Genomic DNA, 21,664 nt, shown 5'->3' with positions numbered 1-21,664 from the left:
TCTTTTTATCCACTTCAATATGGCCTCCAGTGCTTTATGACACTCCAGTATTAGTTTGCTGTTTGTCTTTTTGTTCCGAGCGCCATCAGCACGGATACACTGTCGGATATGAATTTAATGCAAAAGTCATTCGTTCCTAACTGCTGCACGGCTCTGGCTGCTTCGGTTAAAGCAACACATTCACATTGCATTGCATTCAAAAATCGTGCTCTGTGTGCCTAAGGGTAGGTGTATGTTCAATGTTATTGATGTTGATGTTGAGATCAAGAGAGAATATGCAGCGCCAGACTGTTTTTGATCCATCAGTGAATATACGTAGCTCATTAAGGGGCGACTGATCATGTTCCTCTTCTCTCAATTGTATATGATATTTCCTGTTAAGTAGTAGTTGGTTATGGCAACGCATTGTATTGTTAAACATCAGTTTAAAGTGGAAAGTCAGTCATATACAAACTAAATTTTAACTAAAAAACTTTTTATGATATTTTGTACATTAATTTATACAGACATATATGTTTTTAGACCACAGAGTACTTACATCCTTATTGTCTACACTTCTATTTTCTATAGATTCAGAAGATATGATTTGTTTGTTATCTTTGGTGGGAAGTACAAGAATGGGAATATGGCGTAGATGTGTTGATTTGTTTTTACATTTTGTAAATACCTAATTTTGATATTTATCCGACGCAAATCTATTCGATTTAAGCATTTATTTTTAAGTGTGACATTTTGTGCAATTGATTCTTTGTTGTGTGATAGTGACTATTGAATATAACGGTAGCCTACTTTCCATGGTAAAATTTCACAAGTCCATGAGTAAAGCCAGCAATTATTATTATTACCGTAGACAATGTTGTGTGCAATGAGTTTAATAAGTGACGATATGGATAAGGATACATCTTCTCAAAACTCTATAGGCCTACGTAGTCATTCAGCCCAAGGCCTAGGCAATAATTCTAGTCCTTTAAAAATACCGTTGCCACCTCGATTATGGATAACAGGTAAGTCTTATTATGCAATGAACATATGCTATGTAGGATTTCTAATTTTGTACATAAATATTTTGATTACATTAATTTTGTTTATTTTTTAACCTTTAGTGATCTTACTTCAGCTATTGTTATTATGTCTATAGATATAGAAGATGAGTCTTCAGATGATATGAGTAGTTCCCGAGAAGATGGAGTTGTACATGTGGAAAGATCACGAATGAGGTCTCGTTTTAGACATCATAAGCGAGGGACATCCAACTGTATACCCCTTGGAATATTTTGGGATATTGAAAATTGTCAAGTAAGCAGTTTATACATAAATATAATTTTGGTACATTTTATAAAATTAAGAAATTGCTACATTACTACATTAGTCTGATATTAATAAATAATGAAAGCTTCAATATTATTCTTTGTTGAAATATTTGTATTACTTCATTCCATTGTAAATAATTAAAGTGAAAATTATCTTTACACTGCTTAGAAATCTTATTAATTTCTGATTAAACTTATTTCAATGCAATAATTCTTGAGACAAAAATCATCAAAATGCATTGTAGTAGACTTGTCATTAAACAATATATTCTTTAAATATTGAAACAACAGCTATGTTACATTATATTTCAGATCTTAAGATAATTTGTTGACCTTATTAATTAATTCTCAGGTACCCCGTGGTTGTTCAGCGATTGATGTGGTAGCAGCAATAAGAGCTAAATTCTTAGTTGGTAGAAGGGAAGCTGACTTTGTTGTTGTATGTGATGTAAGGAAAGAATTGCCAAATAGACTACAGGAACTCAATGATTCTCAGGTGGGTTGTTAGAACTACAGAATGTATAACTTACAGTATGAACTCCATGTATAACATTTCCCTTAAAGCATGAAAATCACTCAACTTTGGTTGATTAGCTTGTTTTCTACGATAAGTACATTCTTTTGTAGCTTTATTCTCCTAGCCCATAACTTACTCAACTGTTGGTATCATAAGTCATATTGTTAGTTGCTCACAAACATTCAAACGTAAACATTGCAAGTAAGAGTAAAGAACATATAGCATTCAAATAAGAATTGTTTTTATGTAATTACTAACACTAGTCTGAAATAAACTTTTTCTAATACAGTTTTTTCTCATTTAACAACAACTATTTGTAATGTCACTCTGTATAATCAAATAAGAAAATCATGCTTGTGTCTACCTTCTTTTCCATATGTCATTTATAGCTAAATTCATCAAAGTAATATAATGCTTTTTTGAAGTTAATAACAATATAAAATTTGAGAATTGTTTATACTGATAAATAACTATTATTAATATAATGTTTTTCTTGCTGTTCCTTTGTAAATTTAATTAGTGATAATGGCTAATGTAACTGATATCCCTATTTTAGTTTAATCATAATAAAATACAAGTAATTATAAAGTGATAATTAAGTAGGTCAAAATAAAACACTTATGTTATGTAAATCAAGTTTGTAATTTAAATTCTGCTTGCATTTTAATTCCCAAATAATGATAAACAGTTGATTTAGGATTATAGTTTCTTCAGAAGTACTTTTTTTATTGAAACATTTAAAGTTCTGATTGGGATATTTGAAATCATCTAATTAGATTTAAAATATTAAAATAATTCTGTATCTAGGTCAACTTAATACATGTATGTGGAACTCAAAAAAATGCAGCTGATGAGAAATTGAGGCAATGTATGCGACGTTTTGGAGAATTACACCCTGCCCCAGCCTCTTTACTGTTAATCTCTGGGGATATTAACTTTGCAGCTGATTTAAGCGACTTTAGACATAGGTAGGTAACACAAAAGTGGGGCCTAAATTCTGTTATTACACTTTAATTAACCCCCCTAGTTATTTTTTATTAATTATATTGAGGAAACCAAATTGTCTTAATAATACATTTGTAGAGCAATATTTATAATTGAAATAGCAGAATTGGGCCTTTATATGTGTATCATCCATTATTGCTTGAAATATGCTAAATAATATATAAACTAAACTCAGATTTTTCAACCATCTTAATAATTTGAGAGACAGGTGTGTATTTTTTTATTTTTTATACTAACTATATTTTATATATCATAGATATTTATTATTTAAACTGACTGGCTGACGAAGTAAACAGTATGATTTCACTATAATTTTGATTAATACTTATGTCAGAAATAAGTGTCACAAACAACTTTGTAGGTACAATCCAATAAGTAAAAAAGTAATGTCTAAAACATATCTATGTAACTTCATAAGAAATTAGCACATGGTATGATTTTTAGTACTTCGCTTGTTTCAATGACTTCAGTGTATCTTTTATGGTTGAAAAATCAGATCTTTAAAGGCTATTTTTAATGATATGTACTGGTCATTAGGAAAAATATGGAAGTGATATTGGTGCATAAACAGAACACCTCAGCCGCATTAATTACTTGTGCCTCCTCACACTTTTGTTATAATGAGCTGACCGCACATCTCCCAAGGAATCCTAAGGTATCATCAAATCATGGTTTTTCAATTCTTTATTTTGTAGCAATATCAAACCTATTTAACCGAAACTAATGTTATAGTCTTATATATTCATTTTATTTATTTACCAAACATACAAGATACATTTACATACATACAACCTGTGATACTTCACAAACAACCATTATTTATTTAATAATATTGTTATTTATATAGAAAAAATCCAAATAAAATAATAAAATAAAATCTGCAAATAGGTAAGCCAAACAGAAGAAGATGAGGAGCCTACATGCGAAATGGAAGTTATAAACTTGCCAGTAGATCAACCACCTGAAAGAGTGTCAAGACGATTGAGGAGACTGGCGGATAATTGTGGGGGTAAAGTCCTAAGAGTGACAGCGTCCACAGCAATGATGAAGTTTCCTACTCCAGATCATACATCCCGGTAAGTCCCTTTCATTAATTACAATGAGAATTTAATTCGCTCGGCAATTTTGTCTACTGAAGCTATTATGTTTTTTTGGGTAATTTGTGTAACGTCAGTAGGTCGCTAGTTTGTTATAAAATAATATAGGATTTGTATTTTAGTACCTTTCAGCACAGATACAATTTTTAATCTTTATTATTCTTATTAATTTATAATTCTTTTTATTAATTAGTCGTGCAATATTTATTTACTTTTACATAAATAATATATGTATGTAATGCAACGTAAATAAATATGAAAAATACTAATTATCAAGTGATTAAAAAATCTTATCTCTTTTAATTATAGTAATAAAAAATTACCAATTAAATTTACTCTTGAGTGTAATCAAAAAATGAAGTACCAATGTAACTAAAACACATTATTCAATATTGAAACAAATATTTTTATTTAACATGTAGTTTTTCGAAATTATTTCTTTAAAAATGTCTTGTAAAAGAAGATTTTTAAGCAATAAGATTTATGTTCATAAGGTTTACTATAGACAGCGATTAACGTACATATAAATCTTAACACGATACTGTTTTTATTCCAAAACAGCACCCTAAAACATCTAGCTTTGTTTTCATTGTCTATGGTAAGGAGTTTCATAACCAATAGTGGATCCGATTTTACAATTATAGCCGTTTCGTTAATATTTTGTATCTACCTTCAATTTCGTAAGATTTGTAAATAAATCGATACATATTTCTAATCTCTCATTGCAATGTCAGGCACTAACAGGCACACACCAAGTTATTTAACTTAATTTAATTATAATATAATTATTTTTAATAAATAGTAATTTATATATTATTTGTAGCTTTGAAAGCATTTAATGTTAGGTAGTGTTATAATATAGTAAAAATGATGCTAAGCAGGTGAGTTTTAAAAATTTATTATCTATCCACGTCGCGTTTATTTTTACTTTTATTATTTTGAGTTCTGTTTTAGAATAGGACAAGCACGTATAAATTGCGCGAGTGAATAATACTAAATTCTCGATAACTTTTTTACTAAAATTTGCTCATATAAAAAAAGGGTTTCGATAAATATCATATTTTTCATTTGAATACGTTCAGTTCAGTGAATAAATTCTTGATCAGCAGCAAGCTTATCGGTTTCTTCGTTTTACGGTTTTTCTTTGTTCCGCGATGACTCATAATTTAACGGTCAGTGAAAGCCTACGTAGCACGATATTTCCTTTCGAAAAATGGCAGATGATTTGAGATATTTAATAATTTTATTATTTTGTTACATTAAAAACTATTGTTTTGAAAAACACGTTTTAATATTTAGCGTAATTTTTTCACATGAAGTATGATGACATTTTTACAGCCGTTTTCAGAGTCAAAAGTTTAGTAAACATTCGTATATATCCCTGGAGGCTATAAAAAGTTTATAATGCTCTATGCTTAAGCCGTAAATATATCGGCCATTATATTTTGTACTTTTATCACACTGTTGTTTGACATTTTAAGTAAATTACACAGAATTATTTTGATCGAATACGGCTATTAGCTTATATTAAAAATACGCGTTAAAAACCCTGAAAGTAAAACTTTTTTCTTTTGTTAAACAAGGTTGTTAGTAATAGTGAGGAAGTAGGAAATAGGTATTAGCAAGGTGGCATACTTGTTCCGTAAAATGAATTTGCTACGCTGTTTTACTTATACTTTAAGAAACTAGGTCGTTTTGCGGTATTTATTTGAATTTAATTAAACCCATTTACACTAGTATGATTCAAATTTCATCCGTTAAGAATTTGTAAATTAAAAAAATACACGTTGAAACCTGAATTGCATATGATAATCTATGTAATTTATTTATTTCGATGAGTTGAAAAGTAAAATGTTTTTTGTGTTACTTTACTAGTGGAAATATGAAAAATTAAGAGTGTGTATTTTGAATTTAATTTATAAACTGTAGAACGAGGTTATCATTCAGTTATGTAAGTTCTTAATACAAACGATCAAATCAACGATTTTGATAATTAAACTATCTTCTATGAAATTATTTGCTGTCAGTCAGAATTAGTAAACTAATACTTGATATGAAAGATATCGGATTTATTATAGCATACTACGTTTAAAGCGTTTACTGTGTTCAATTTTTTATGTCCTTTTAAACTCAATTTTCCCGTTCGACAACGGAGTGTTATTTAAGGCAGTTTTCCTCAGCCACACCAACTACTAACTAAAGTATTATACCCATTCTTAAAAGGCCAACAACGCACTCGCCCTCTTACATTGTGTGTCCAAGGGCTTTATCACTTATGTTAAGTGTACCTAAGCCCGTTAGCCCCCTGTTGTATAAAAAAAATACTAATTTAGGGTATAATGAAAAGGGTTCAAAGTAAAGGTAATAAGGCGGACAATCTATAATAAAATGGGTAGGTTATTTGATTGTAGTGGTTAAATATATGTCTAGTCACAAAACAAAGTCATTGTGAACATTAATTTTCAGTCTGGGAAATAATTTGTTATTCTAACAAGTAGCTGTTTATGTAAGATTGACCAAAATTCAAAGTTTCATCAATGGCAAGAACGGACTTCAAAAGTTGCGCTAATATATTAACAATTGCCCCAAAGAAACTAAGCACCTTAATAAGCAAAGTAACAGTACAGCTTTGCGACTATATATTAATATAGTTTATTATAATCGTACCCTCTGTTATAAAAATTAAATCAGTTTTATGGTATTTTATTTAAAGTAGTCAATTATCTGTTTTAAATTTATTATAAATAAAACAGATATCATGGCTTCAGTAACTTAATTAAGATTTTGTTGAATAAGGTGGTTAATAAGGGTTTCTTAATACCTATATTGGTTCTAATAATCTGTGTGATATTTTTTATGAGCTGTGTTGGCCTAGTGTCTTCTATGCTACTCTAATCCCGGCTGTGCACCACTTTTCTGCAATTATCTATGTGCGCTTTTAACACTTGCTTGAAAGACAAACGATAACGAAACATATACAGATATCTGAGGCCCAGACCTTGAAGGTTGTAGCGGCGCCAAATTTTAAATCTATTGCTGTATTTTTATTGAAATCAGCTTGTTATGCTATATTGCGAATTGTGTGTGTAATCTTATCGTGTCAATAATTTAAATAAATCATCTGTGTAGGATCTAAACGCGAATTTTTTAAAGTGTCAACTTTATTAGGCGTTTTCGGTAGTCAATAGCCACTAAGAGATTTTAATAAAGTTGTGAATATTGTTATAAATTTGCATTTATATCCGTTAAAGTTTTATTTAAATGTTTTAACCAAAAACAATATTGTGACAAACATTATCAAAAAAAAATTAAATTTTCTTACAGTGCATTGAAACGTATGGAGGGCGAAGACGTCTTCGGACGAAAAATAAGTACGCGTTACGTACGCAGTGCGTTGCAACCCGCGTACTCCAGTGACGAGGGCTATTGCACTGCGCCTCCTAGTCAGCCAACCATGTTACCACAGCCTCCAACTCACTTTGTGCTCCCTCAGGTAAATATCCATTTCAAACAAATTTTGTATGTACTTACACCTACTTGACTATAAAGAAAAATTACATACAGATATTATTGTCTTTTGTTAAAATAGCTTTTAAACATTAAGAAAAACACTTTTTGAACGGATTAAAGCTATGTATTATTATTAAAACTTATAGTTATTTACATAATTCTAAATTTTAAATTTTTTCCGACGTTTCGCGTACTTTTCAGCGTGCGTGGTCACGGTGACTGAAGACGAAAGGTGTTAAATGTCAAAAGTATCACAGCTGCAGAGAAAAATTTAAAATTTAGAATTATGTAAAGAACTATAAGTTTTGATAATAATACATAGCTTTAATCCGTTCAAAAAGTGTTTTTCTACATACAGATATACCAAGATTTATACAGGGTTGTAACACCGTTAAATTTAATTAATTATTAGGACCCTATTTGTAGTGTACAAATTACTTATAACCAATTGTTTTGTTTGAAATTGAATCATTAACTGATAACTAAAAATAATTTATAGCTTTTGGTGATCAATTTATGAAGACTTATATGAAAATTCTTTAAAAGTGTTGACATAATTTTTTTAACACGTACATTTCATTAGAACTAATTACATAGATAAACTTTTAGGTACCACAAGTAGCCATGGAGAGGGAACAGGTGGCGAATGAATGGGCGTTAGCTTTGAAGCAACTACCGGTGCCTGCCGTGCCATTGGAGTATTGCCCTCCTCCCAAACCCAGGAAGATTAGAGGCAGACATGGTAAGTGAAATGTTTTAACCAATGTATTTGTGTTAACTAGCTGTCTTCATCTTTGGCTATTGTTAGTAAAATGTTAAATTGACACTGATCTGATCTGATGTAAATTAAATTTGATTTGATTGATTATTGACTTCCTAATCTAATATCTTGGAGGCGTCAGCTTAGTAAGCTTGATTTAAGTTGTTGTGCAATTTAAAATTGGTATCTCTGATAAATATAAGAGCATTTCACCAATGAACTTTCTGTTTATGTGCGCATTTAAAATTCGGTCGAACGGTCAAGGATAACATCGTGAGAAAACCGCCTTCTCTTAGACTCAAGAGTCGACTACGTGTGTCAGGTACAGGAGGCTGATCACCTACTTGCCTACTGACAAATGACCGTGACACAGATACAGAAATCAGAGGCATAGACCTAAAGACCTAGATTATGGTTTTTTGTGAGATGCTTAAACTGCAACCGGTTGGGATATGTTGGGTAAAGCAGCTGAATATCGCAGGATCAGCGAGCCTGGATCAATCAGCGTGCTCTTCGAGCAATTGTAGCGCTGAAGACAGCCGACTTGGGATCGGTCGTTCGATGTCTCCGTGGAACTCGTCCGCCAGCTTCAGCGATCAGAGCGAGACTGAGGAGTCTGTTACGGAGTTAACTGTGGCTAATCTTCCACCCCATGATCCGAATGTATTGCAGGTAAGATATTTTTTTTAATTTATGACTAACTTGCTTATTGATGGTTTGTTTGATTTTATCTGAGATTCGTTTATAGGGAAATTTATGTCATCTTCTTTATAGGGCACTCGTATATAAATCATTCTATAAACTGGGTGAATTTCAGTGGCACTTATAAAGTAAGTTTATATTGATCACATTGAGTTGCACAGAGTTGTAGTTTTTGGGTTTTCTCCTAGCAATGTAAACCAAAAGCTACGAACTTTCTCTTACCCTGAAAAATCTGGCCAAGCTACATCGAGACAAACAGCAACAGCTTTTGTTAAAATAGAATACATTCTCAGGATTTGATGTAATGTATTGTAAGTTTCTGGTCTGTTTCTGGGTCACTTTATTGACGCGCCAATCTCCAATTTCAATCTTATTTTTAGCTTCTTGACATCAGTTCTCCATCATAACTTAATTTCCAGGATATGGTTCTAAAGCTACTAAACCAACACGTGCCCGTATTACGCGTAACCGTTTGGTCCAGCGGGGAAGGGCCAGTCGCGACCGTCCTCCTCCGATCCGAGGGGGACGCACGGCTCGCAATAGCCCGTATCCACAAACGCCGGCTCGATAACATCTGGGCGGGTCGCAGGCTCGACTTGTCCCTCGGCAGGCCCTCCCCGGCGCCCAGTCTAGACGTCTTAAGAGCGCGCCTACGGGCTATCCTACTAGAGCACAGAGGACATACGCTGCCCCTCGTGCGCCTACGTGACGCGTACGCAAGCAGGCATTCGTGTGCCATAACGACATCGGACATTGCTAAGATTCGTGACACGGTGGTGATTCAGGAGGGTTTCGGGCGTATGGTGCAGTTGGTGGATTTCTCGCCGGCGTCCAGTGCCGAAATGGATGAAGCGCCGTGGAGGTGCAACGTACACGCGACGTTCACGGGACACGACGACGGGAGTAGGATATTGCAACCGGTGTTTATGAAGATATCGGTGCTGACGAATAATATAAGGATGTTGATGGAGGGGCATAATGGCATTTTGCCTCTGTTGAGGTAAGATTTTCTCATCAATGTATTTTAGATTTTTTGCGTGTTGTCATGGATTTGTTGTTGAAATGTTTATGGACCTCTAATTCTGATAACATTGATTTTTTTTATGGCCATCATTGTTATATTAAACCCAGTATATATGAGTACTCTAAGCGACAATTTTATATAATCGTTTTTTTTTTCTCAGTTTTGTGGAGTGTTACGAGTCAATGTTCCCACCGCTAGTGTGTGACCCACGGTACGGTGTACCCCTAGAGCTACTCCTGCGCAGCATTCCCTGTGTTGCTGTGAAGGACAGTCCGTCACGACACCTCGCCTGGGCCGAACCGCCGGTTCTGCCTCCACCATTTGATAGTTGTAAGTTAAAAATAACCTTCCTATAAATTAATAAGCCTGTAAAACAAAACACAAACACAAAAAAATCACAACGTTTACGAAGTTAATTCACATATTTAAATTTTTGATAGCCAAAGAAATATAAACAAGATTGGAATAGTGGCTCAACGAGCGACTCGTGCGTGCGTGCCCTGAAGAAGCACACACACAAACACATACAAACGTAGCACGGAAGGCCGATCACCTACTTGCCAATTAGAAAAAACTAATACTGAAATCTAAAGAAAACACTTTTTTAACGGATTGAAGCTATTAAAGAAGTATTTAAGATGAAGGGTTTTTGCACTCACGGTGTCCTCTATTCTGCAAAAATACTTCATGTTTTAGTCGATATCAACTCCGGGGAAATAAATACAGATAATACATATAACTTTCTCTACAGCTGTGATACTTTTTGACATTCAACACCTTTTGTCTTCAGTCACCGTGACCACGCACGCTGTAAAGTACGCGAAACGTCGGGGAAAATAATCAAAATTATGTAAAATAATTATAATAATACATAACTTCAATCCGTTAAAAAGTTGTTTTCTTTAAATGTGTAAAAGTTATGTTAATAAAAGACAATACTAAATACTGAAATCGTCATCTCTTCCTCTAGGCTTCAACCATACTTAAAAGGTTGTTGTGCCAATGGTAAACAAAAATATATAAATAGTTCGGATTGTGGTGCAAATGTTTATATTCGCAGGTGAGATATCTCGAGTCCGTGGACGTACTGCGCCAGCGTTGGAGCCAATGTTGGCTTTAATTGAAAAGGAACTCTTGGACCTGCTACGGGCCCAACCCAAGTGCTCTATACAATTCAGCAAGTAAGATGCTTTAGTCATACTGACTAAATTATATTAATAATAATAAACAAAATTATTAAATAAATGCATACAAAACATTTACTTTTTAACGTTTTTTATAAATTTTCTGGAAAAGCGATGTGCCTATCAGCCGTTTTCGGCTTGACGTTGATTAATAGAACATCCTGTATAGTAATATCATTAAATAAATCAAATAATTCGATTCTTTTGAAACTACCCTCATACGGTTTGCCCGATGGCTGGCAAATTTTCATAACTAATATCAACTTGAAGGCTGGATGACAGGTACCTACTTTTGCGAACTAGTGAATTGTGGTATCGACTCCCTGAGTGATACGACCTACAACTATTCAAAGGGTGTACTCCTTCCTCAAAGGCTGGCAACGCATCCACTAAAAATGGGTGTCCATGGGCTGCGATGACTGTCCTTGGCGTCCCGTAGGCTCGTTTACCTCTCGGTTATATAAAAAAAAAACTATATTTTATTTCAAAATTACACTTTAGTCACAACCTGTATTTGAACAGGGATTTTGGTCTATATCAGCGCTTTGCTACCGGTTTTAGTGCAGATAATTGTATTAATATTATAGGTTTTTAGTTTGACGGACGAACTGAAAATATTTCTACCACACCTGTTCTGTCATGTTATTAAATTTTCGTTATGATAAATAATATTTGGGGACGTTCCAATCTATACAATACTTGAGTCTTCGAATTAATTTCAAATAATGAATCTATGGTTAGTATCCTAACCTTACACAGAGTACACCAAATTACTCCTTTAAATTTAAGCAGAATTCTGAATTATAATGCTAGGCCAAGCCATAGTTATAAAACTTTTTCCATGTTATCTTCTTGTCTGTTGCTGTCAAAGTCAAACTACATAAGTTTATTAAGTGTTTATTTGCCTGCAGGTTGATTCCAGCTTTCCACCACCATTTTGGTCGTCAATGTCGAGTAGCTGACTATGGATTCACCAAGCTACCTGATCTCCTCGCAGCTTTGAATAAGAGTATTGTGGTATGTAACTTTCATATGAGCTTATTTCTTTCATATATTATAGTTGCTTTTTGTTCGGTGCTGTCTCAAGTTGTCCAGAGTGCTGATTCATTTTTCCATTGAATTTATTTTTGCGTTTGGAATGTGCTTTATCTTATAAAAAAATACTTAAATATGAATAAATTATTTTTTCTTTCTTCTTACAGGTCCTTGGTTCGGGATCATATCGTATCATAACTATTTCCGCCTCCGCCCAAAGTCGTCGTTGGACATCTGATGTCTTAAAAATTCTGAACTCCCATTTGGGTCAAGCGATACACGTCCACAACTTCTCCCAGTACTACCAAGCCGTCATATCTAGGCCCTTCTCTCCAGTCGACTACGGCGTTTGCACCTTCGATGAACTTTTGCAGAAAACCTTACCCGGTTGTATCGTGGTCGGCCCCGATGGCTCGATATCCCTCCCTGTGCACCCTCACGTAAGGGAACCGCAAGACGCTTCTAGAATCCTCGAATTCGCGGCCCAAACTGTGGAAATTCTCTGCCACACGCCGAACTTCCAGATGGAGTTCTCTCGCTTCGTTCCGATGTACCACACGTACTATGGCAAACAGTTGCGTGTAGCGCACTTCAGTTGTGCCAAATTGATGGATCTCTTCGAAATAATATCCCAAGTGGTGACCGTGTACAACGGGCCAACTGGGGAACGTACGCTGAAATTGGGCACGCACATTGCCCGTCCTATGTTCTCGCAGCGTTTGAAGTGTATGACACCGATGGAGTTGGTGAATTTCCCGATGCGTTATACAGCTCAGTACGGGGCTCCCCCTCAGCCGGCCATTTTAGAAGTTAAGAGCATTGAAGATATGGTTTTAGATGCATCGAGCAGGATCGAATGGGGTTACATTTATTCCACGGGCGATAACGCTATTTGGGTGAACGCAGCGCTAACGGCGTGTTCCGTTTTATCTGCTGACCGTAGTGTGGCGCGTGGGTCGTCCGAGGAGTATTTTGTTACGGCCTATACTCAGTTGAAGGGGTCACCTCCACAAGTGACTCAGCTCCAAGTTTTGGGGGTAATAGAAGTGTCAGACCGCTACGTGCGCCTGGCTCCCTTGTGGCGCACAATATGGAGAGTTGTGATGATCCTCGCAGATCACAAACACCCAGTTCCGGCTATGGAGGTCTTCTTGGAGTATACTAAGCGATTTGGACCCACATTCCCGAAGGCTGAGTTAGGTGAGACAGCTTTCAATAGAAAAAATAATTGGTTCAATTTGTCTGCGATCTTGGTGAAACTGGGCTTTGGTTTCAAGCTTGATACACGGTAAAGATCTATTTAAAAGACTTTACTTTTGTTACAATTATTTACGTCAAACTATATTGTCAATGTCATATCTACCAATTATGTCTTAACTTAAATAAGCCAGAAATCTATGATAATAACACATTCAAAAAAATTTTTTAAAGCAATAACGTTTAAATATTTTAACAGCTCTTGCTACATTTTAGAGATAATAAACATATAACTAAAATAAAAATATCAATAATTGTTATTATCCTGTTCAAATATTCACACTTAATATTTTTCGTAATTTTAAACAAAAATTTAATTTTAGGTCTTGAAGCAGTAGTAGCTTTCCTAAAGGAAAACGAAGCCGTATTCAAACCTGTGTCCTCTGTGGAGGGTCCAACGTGGCACCTCGGTGAGGGAGTTTTCCCTCCTCAGATGCGGGAGCTCGTGAAACATTGCAAGGTCTCTGAAGACTACTCTAAATATGATACTCCGCCTGGACAAAAGGTAATAAAAAATTTAATTAAATTCAAAAATATAATTTGTCTTTTTGTTGCAATTAACACCTATTGAAGGGAACACTGTTTTTCTAGAATAAAATCTTGCCAGTCGGCAAAAAAAACAATACAACAACAGTACAGCTAGTCAGCTGTTGTTGTATTGTTCTTTTTTTAATACTTTCAGTAGCTATTGATTTTTTCCATATACTTTACACATACTATGTGTATGTGTAAGTAGCTTTTTTCCTTAATATTTAATATAATTTTCTCTAAAATGAAATTTAGTCTATTCGACATACCGTTTTTATACGTGACAAATGTTTTTTAGCTAGTTTACTAGTTATTTTTAATTATAAAGAAAAATATATTGCCTGCTTATACATTGATAAAGAAAGTAAAGATTAGTACTTTTACTTACCTTTTACCTACCTTAATGTATATTTCAGGGTTCTCGCGTGTTCGAGTCTCCAAAGAGATTTGCCGGAAGCATCTGGTCTCCTCCCGCCAGCTCTGTACCGTTACCAGACGGCTTGATCGGACAGGACAAACGTGAGTATCACTTTAATGTTTTTTTTTAATTACTATTGCAAACCAATGTACTATGTGCATTTTTTGCCTAAGCCATTGGCCGCAACCATCATACAGATCTAATATAATATATTTTGAATTAAATTGGTTTTCAGGTCGCACCCGCCTTGCAGCCCAGTTTGATTCAGTGTGATAAATCATTCCCAATGTATAATTAAGGGTAAGAACACATTCCATTCCCACACTTTATATGGAGTGTACATGTGTTCCAACGAATTTCCAAATCTTATACGTCTCCGATGTGATGTTAAACAATAATATTTTAGATTGTGTATTTTTGTGTGTTTATTAATTATAAGAAATGCATTCGCTAAGTGTTACAGTGCTGTACATATGTGGACTTAACTCTGTTAATTTAATAGTTATTTATAATGTTTGAGAAATGTAAAAGCAACAAAATTCAGGAAGTTGTTTTTTTTGAATGGGGTAAGAAATTTTTTATCAAGTTAAAAGTTCCAAAGACTTGTCTTAAGTACTACTCTAAAATAAGGCAATCAATATTTTACCTTTTGACACTGACTTAATAGATAGACCCTAAGTATATTTTGTATATTAAACTCACTATACATATCCTTTCATACGCTCAATGTTTTAGATAAGCACTGGTAACATTAAACGAATGTTCACATAAAAGTACAATAATCATGATTTATTTATAAGAGAAAATCATTGAGAATATGATCTCGATTATTTCTATAAATGCTTTATTTAATATTGGCTTTAAATGACTTATTCGATGACTGTTGTTAAAGTTCCAATATATAGAATACCATTCGAATTTATAATTTTAGATGGAACTTATATTTTTATCTTCAAAATGTTTATATTTCCTGTTAATGAGTTGTACGCGTGTTTGAGACTTAGCGTCCGGTAATTGTTGCACAAAACTCCATATAATTTTGTACATATTTAAATTATTCTGTTGTACCTTAGAAAATAATTTTTGTTAATAGCCTCTACGGATGGAACTGGACACTCGCCACAAAATTAAGTCAATTATACATTTTGAGGTTTTGATTGTCTCTTTAGACCTGTGCAATTTTTACGACAAATCTAAAGCAAAATTCCACATTACACCTGAGTTAATTTTATAAGCATTTTTAATAAGTTATTTTAAGTGATTGAAAGCAGACAGTCTAATATGTGTTCAAAATGGCTGTCTGTTAGCATCCAAAAAATTAGTATAATGATAAGTTCTTGACTCATCTTAGCCTAATTAGCATAAGTAATTAATTTAAGGATCAGTTTTGTTATGTTTTGAGTTTTTTTGTAAATAAATGTGTATGGAGTAACAATTGTGAATTGAAGCTACAATTTATTCTGTGATATTATAATACCGCATCTTTATGTCTCTATGTATAAAATGTACATACTATATTCGATTGCTACTAGTAATTTACACATTTATTTACATCAATTATATTTCGGGTGGAAATGTGGATTTTGATTATTTTGTAAGCGGGCCCTTGCTTTATAAGTTGTATACTGCCAGTTTGCATTTTAGAGTGAATAACCATTAAAGCAAAGTATAGAAACCAGAAAATAAAATGTTTCAAAAGATTTGGACAGCTTTAATGGGTATAAGCTCAAACTTCTTCAAGGTAAGTGGGTTTTAAATCTGATTCTTTTATAGAGAATGAATGAAGAGATTTTTTAATCGAATTTTGAGGATTTTATCGTCATGACTTATTTGGATTAATGTACTTATAAATGAGTGAAACACCAGTTTGTTAGAAAAATTTAAACTGGAACAAAATGTTTAAGCCATCTTTTATTTTATGACCAAGTAAACTTAAATTTCAATATTTAGATAAGATTTTTCAAGTACAGCAAGAGAAGATGTTTGTATTTTATTACATCTTCGATATTCTGTGATTATTGTTTCTTGTTATAAATTCATTGGTGTATGTGTGTATCATAATGCATGATAAAATCTTATATTTTTAAATAAAGTTTGTTTTATTTTGTAAAAAACAAACCCTTTTTCTTATTTGCAGCAAGGAAATCAATTTTTAGAACCAAAAAGCATAAGAAACCTGTTTTCATTTGATTCTATTTATATACAAAACATACTAATTATAGGATTTAATTGTGTGTATGATTAAATTGGGTATTGGAAACCTAGGCTGTTCAGTATTTAAAAACACTGATAAAGTTCTATAAAGAATCATTACATGTGTATAAAGCACATTGCTTTATTAATTGAAATGGACTTTCACTTTAATAATTTATTAATGCAATCACAATATTACATTCCTACTTAGTATATATTTGTTATATCACTTTGTCTGTTCAGACAGAGGTCCATGACGCTTCTCCCAAATCATGCGGTGTTTTTGTTTCATGTAAGCTTTACGAGCATCACCAAATGCTCCCAAATCACCATCTAGAAGTTTATTGAAATATTAGTATGCCTCCTGATATAAAACTCTTAAATGGACAAATTTAAGATCTGATGGTCTAACCTTTAAGGTAGAATAATATAAACATAAAGAAATAGCAGTTATGACATTCATTGTGACATTATTAGTAACAAACATGAAATGAAAATTAATTTAAGCCAACATTAAATATAAACTGTCTTAGATATAAATAGAAACAGCAAAGAGTGCTTAAATAATTCAATAATATAAGGTGATAAGACAATTAATACCTGTCATGTAGTTTTAAATATTATCCAGACAAACATATCCAGTGTACCAATAAAACACCTGTCACTTATAACAAGTAAATCTTATTTGGTACAACTTTAACCAAGACATTGTCAATTACAACAATTGTTAATAACCATTTATACGTACATTTAATGAACCAGGCTTCTTCAGCATCCTTGTATTTGTCCCAAAGTGGTTTGCACTTGGTAAGATGGTCAGGGGCTTCATAGATCATGCAGTCTTCAAATCTCATACGAAGAATGTTCAAAATTTCAGAATCCACCATCCTAAAAATAAACATTTACTCAAATAATGGTTTATAATTCAAGATCTGATTTAATTTTGTTGACATGCAGCTTCAACATTAGAATATATTTTTAATAGCAAAAAAAGTCAAGAAACATAGGCCAGGATCCAAAGATGCAATAATTTTAGAGACAATTTTAGTTTCTGTAAGAAAGTATTTATGTAAATTTTAAATAGGCATTAGTCTCAAAATATGTTTTTTAGAGCACCTGTCTCGTTTGAATTGCGCGTTTGCTTCGAAGTCGCAGACTGCATCATCGCTATAACATTGATCAATTGTTGGTACGCGACGAAACTGCTGATGATACCAAGGGTATTTTTTCTGGTTGGGCTCGACTACCTTTTCTGCAGCAGAAAAATAACCATGTATCGCTTACATAACAATATTTGTATTTTTGTTTTACAAAGAAACATACCTCTAAACCATGTAACTGGGGAATCTACAGTTCTATACAAAGCGCTAAAAAAACCTCTAAAGGCATTATCATCTTCTGCACCCATGTTTGCAGCAGTTTAAAAGTAAATTGAAAAATACAAAATAGAATTTAATGTGGAACGATGTCAGTTGGGTTCATATTTTACTATAGTCTATGCTCTATAGTTAATTTTCACAGTTATGAAAAATTAGTAAGTTTTTGACAGTGTCAGTGATTTGACTGCTGACAAATTAAGGAAACGATAATGTCAAATTGAGTAAGTGAGATGAATATTATCAAACACATAGATTAGAGCCCTTTATTGAAAACGGCACACATAAATATTTAAGTTTTTTGTTTAGTTATATAAGTGTATACTGAGCTATTTGAAAGAAATAGACATTATATGATAGATCTCATCGTATAATTTATAAAGCACTACCTTATTTTATATCATTAAATAATTTAGATTTGTAAACACCTTGTTTTCCATAGTTTTAACTATTGTTAAAATATTTAAAACTATGGAACTATGTTATATTTAACAATTATTTTAAAACGACAGAATATAATCTTAATCCTAAAAACTTACGCATGAATAGGATTTACAATAAGCATATGCACTTGAATCGGTGTGGGAAAAAAAACGTCATCAGATTATCATCATATGCTTATTAACAAAAGCATAGTTTCGATAGTACTTATAAAAGTTATACTTTCCAGACGCTTGTACAGGCTACGTATAATACGCTGGTTTTGGGGGCGGGCGTTCTAATCACGGATGGGCAGTACGAAAGTTCAGAAATTTGAGGCCCAAATCTAAATGGTTGTAGCAGGTTTTATTTAGTTATTTATAGTTTTAATATACATTACAAACAATAATGGAAAGAAAATCTTTTTCTGATATTTGTGTAGATGATTTTCCAAGATATTGTTTAACTGCTGAATTTGCGAAAATTTTAAAACACAATAATGATTTCACGCGCAAGTCGTCTCGGAAGAGGGAGAGTTCTGTATTCCTCAAACGAACTTTTATAATCATATATCGGGTAATTAAACCATTTAACATATAATACATTAACCATAGTATATTGGTGGGTCAATAAAATTAATATATTGTAAAACTTAAGGCTTTATGCGAACCGATATTATACATATTTATTTACTTTGCTACCTATAATTTATTATCAATGGAAATACAACTTTATTATGAAACCTAATATAAAGTAGTAACTAGCAGAACTCATAAGCGTTATGGTTAAATATCGGTAAATTTCCATAAAAGGGTTCAGCGCTTTAGGCTTGAAAGCATTACATTACATTTAACTTAAGGTGCAATTTCGTTTAGACACCGCGTTAATGATTTGTATACCGTACATGGTTCAAGTCCAGTGTTAGTTCTAAAAAACTGGAAACACGTCCTTCTTAGCTTTTATACACGTCCAGGATTTTTCGGACGATTTCTAGCCATACAATATGGGGATAGGATAGGAACTTAAATCTCCAGCTGTATTTTAACCATATTATATAGTGCATTAACAAGCAATGCATATGCTGATAACAATCAGAAAGTAGCTTAAGTGAGCTACAATAAAAGTCCGTTTATGTTTATAAATATAATATGATTTAACATATTTAACAGACGTAAGCTATTGAATGTAACCTGAAATCGCAATGTGTATCAGGGTGTCACGAGGAACTTATGCGAAGATTGTAAACCGCTTGGTCCACTCATTGAACGAGGGCGGGCGGCGCGCATGCTCAATAGAATCATACAGAGGGTTGCTACATCTATTTTACCACACTTGCATGCTATTTATAAACGAAATGTTACATCTAATTCAGTTCTATTTTTTAATGAGCAATCCTGTGTTCTAGTATAAATAGAATAACAGAAAAATTCGTTTACCTTTTGCATTTTTGTCGGTTATTTGAGACTTTTGATAAAATTCGTATTCACTATAATGTGTTTATACTGGCGTTTGGAATTCCCGTGTCTTGCAACCCAGGTCGGTGTCAAGACTGTCATTACATAGTGCGTCACAGCAGTGTGTGGTGTGGTGCGTTGTTGTGATGCGCGGCTCGCACGGGACGCCGCAGCCTTGGTGACCGTGGTTCCTTGTTTTTGTGACACAGTGGTGTCGTGTATTCCGACGCTCATGCAAGCTCAATCGGCAAGATGCGATGGCGGGCGCGAGCGGCCTCAACACGCGCGAAAGAACGCGCCAACATCAGCTTTTTCATATTTATAATGTTCTTCGCTGTGTTTGGTGTAATAGTCCTTACTGAACTGCTGTTTTTGGAGCGGCCCCCGAGTAATGCCCCTCGATCCCGCTACATAGAAAGCTTACAGGTGAGATTATTGAACGCTTGAGCTTTATTTATGTATACTATAAATTATTTACGAAAGCCCGCTTGTTGCTAACCTTTGTTTATAAAGTAATCCATCCATCCATGTAATATTGTAGGTGAAGAAAGGAGGTTTCCGCCTCACTGGTTTTTATGAACAGATAACATTTATGTAAAATAATTAAACGCCGAGTATAAGTGTAACATTAAAAATTGTCGATGATATTAATTTAAGCGTTTATGAATACCCAAGCTTGATGAATATTAATGTTAGACAAATTTTTATTTTCAAGGATTTCGTCGGTAAGAATAAGACTAATAAAATTTTTCTGTATTTTTTCAATGCGTTGTGTTGTTACCGCGATGTCCTCGATGCCTTCAATGTATTTAAAAAAAAAAAAGTTTTAATAATTCTTTTAAAATATGTATAAAAAGATCCGTTTATAACACACACATATTACAAAATATACAAAAATCCAGGATAGGTTAGGGGTTACTCAAATATATTAACACATATTATGACTATTCAATTTGTGTCAATAATTTAAACTGATTTATTAAATAGCTCTACTTTTAAAAACCGTTCTGGTAATTTAAAATCATTCTAAAATAAGCACCAAAAATAAAATTTTATTAAATGCGACGGAAGTACTAGTCATTGATAGTGGATAGACACTGAAAAACATTTTACGTGATAAAATTAGTAATAAACAGTCCTTATAAAATGAAATTGAGTTTATTTATTTTGTTTTCACGCTTTCGCAGAATGGATTATTAGTATTTCTGTGAAGAAAAATGCGTTTTCGATATTCGAATAGCAAACGCAATATTGTATTCTTCAGAAAGATCCCTTTTATAAATATTATTACAAAAAATGTATTCATACTACCAACTGCCTTTTAGTTTAAATACACTGTTCATCTTTCATAACCATCACTTCAGAGTTGTTACAGTCAGATACATTATAGTAGAATATCGATTGCCTCGGCTGCCCAAGTCGTAAAAGCAATTTTTTTTTATGAAAAATAAAATAAGTTACTGCTGTTACTATTAGGATACTAAGCATTACACATATAATTATATATATCAAAACATTTTTTTCCTGTACGACGGTATCCATTGTTGTCGTGCAAATAGTTAAAAAATAACTAAATGTACATTACAGTAATTCATCTAATTAGACTGAAGAGCAAAAGTGTTTACGATTGTTTCACAGTTTATATATAATTACTGTAACGGTAACTGCACATTACGACATCATATTTTGACGAATATTTAGAACGTAATAATCTATTACCATTATTTTCGCGGAAATATTATGACCTTGGTGAAACAGGGATATATATATATATATATATCAACTTTTATGATAATTTGATAGATTAACAATCTAAACTAAAACTATCATTATGGTTGTTACGATCTATTTTAGTGGAGGTAAAATTTGGTAAA

At 33.1% G+C, this 21,664-nt stretch overlaps 3 protein-coding genes across 3 annotated transcripts in view; 2 read left to right on the top strand and 1 right to left on the bottom strand.

Moving 5' to 3' along the window:
• The first annotated feature begins 610 nt into the window (after positions 1-610).
• LOC123717063 (meiosis regulator and mRNA stability factor 1) lies at positions 611-16,348 on the top strand. Its single transcript, XM_045672836.1, has 17 exons — positions 611-1,004; positions 1,139-1,296; positions 1,663-1,806; positions 2,635-2,795; positions 3,370-3,487; positions 3,721-3,908; positions 7,254-7,422; positions 8,049-8,181; positions 8,681-8,871; positions 9,321-9,901; positions 10,086-10,255; positions 10,986-11,106; positions 12,021-12,126; positions 12,312-13,344; positions 13,725-13,906; positions 14,346-14,448; positions 14,583-16,348. The coding sequence occupies exons 1-17, from the start codon at positions 854-856 to the stop codon at positions 14,618-14,620; spliced, it is 3,747 nt and encodes a 1,248-aa protein (XP_045528792.1). The 5' UTR covers positions 611-853; the 3' UTR covers positions 14,621-16,348.
• A 352-nt stretch (positions 16,349-16,700) lies between these two features.
• LOC123717196 (NADH dehydrogenase [ubiquinone] 1 beta subcomplex subunit 10) lies at positions 16,701-18,043 on the bottom strand. The gene is made up of 4 exons (XM_045673078.1): positions 17,864-18,043; positions 17,657-17,792; positions 17,289-17,428; positions 16,701-16,873 (listed from the first exon to the last, which is right to left on the bottom strand). Exons 1-4 carry the CDS (start codon positions 17,946-17,948, stop codon positions 16,767-16,769), a joined length of 468 nt encoding a protein of 155 aa, XP_045529034.1. The 5' UTR covers positions 17,949-18,043; the 3' UTR covers positions 16,701-16,766.
• A 1,869-nt stretch (positions 18,044-19,912) lies between these two features.
• The window catches only part of LOC123717454, a 42,418-nt gene continuing 40,666 nt past the window's right edge, over positions 19,913-21,664 (top strand). Inside the window, exon 1 of the mRNA XM_045673443.1 lies at positions 19,913-20,216. Coding sequence (XP_045529399.1) covers positions 20,043-20,216 — 174 coding nt within the window. The 5' untranslated portion in view covers positions 19,913-20,042. The remainder of the gene's footprint in view (positions 20,217-21,664) is intronic.

Source organism: Pieris brassicae, chromosome 12 (genome assembly GCF_905147105.1).
Source record: "Pieris brassicae chromosome 12, ilPieBrab1.1, whole genome shotgun sequence".
NCBI classification, from domain to species: Eukaryota; Metazoa; Arthropoda; class Insecta; order Lepidoptera; family Pieridae; genus Pieris; species Pieris brassicae.
Note: the sequence above shows the minus strand (reverse complement) of the source record. Positions and strands in the feature narration are given on the sequence as shown.

Excerpts from the sequence above, each read along its gene's own strand:
- LOC123717063 (XM_045672836.1), top strand. The coding sequence starts at position 854 with ATGTTGTGTGCAATGAGTTTAATAAGTGACGATATGGATAAGGATACA. Across the intron at positions 1,005-1,138 it reads ACCTCGATTATGGATAACAG|ATATAGAAGATGAGTCTTCA; the intron begins GTAAGTCTTATT and ends TTATGTCTATAG. Across the intron at positions 3,909-7,253 it reads ACTCCAGATCATACATCCCG|TGCATTGAAACGTATGGAGG; the intron begins GTAAGTCCCTTT and ends ATTTTCTTACAG.
- LOC123717196 (XM_045673078.1), bottom strand. The coding sequence starts at position 17,948 with ATGGGTGCAGAAGATGATAATGCCTTTAGAGGTTTTTTTAGCGCTTTG. Across the intron at positions 17,793-17,863 it reads CCCAGTTACATGGTTTAGAG|AAAAGGTAGTCGAGCCCAAC; the intron begins GTATGTTTCTTT and ends TTTCTGCTGCAG. Across the intron at positions 17,429-17,656 it reads GCGCAATTCAAACGAGACAG|GATGGTGGATTCTGAAATTT; the intron begins GTGCTCTAAAAA and ends GTTTATTTTTAG.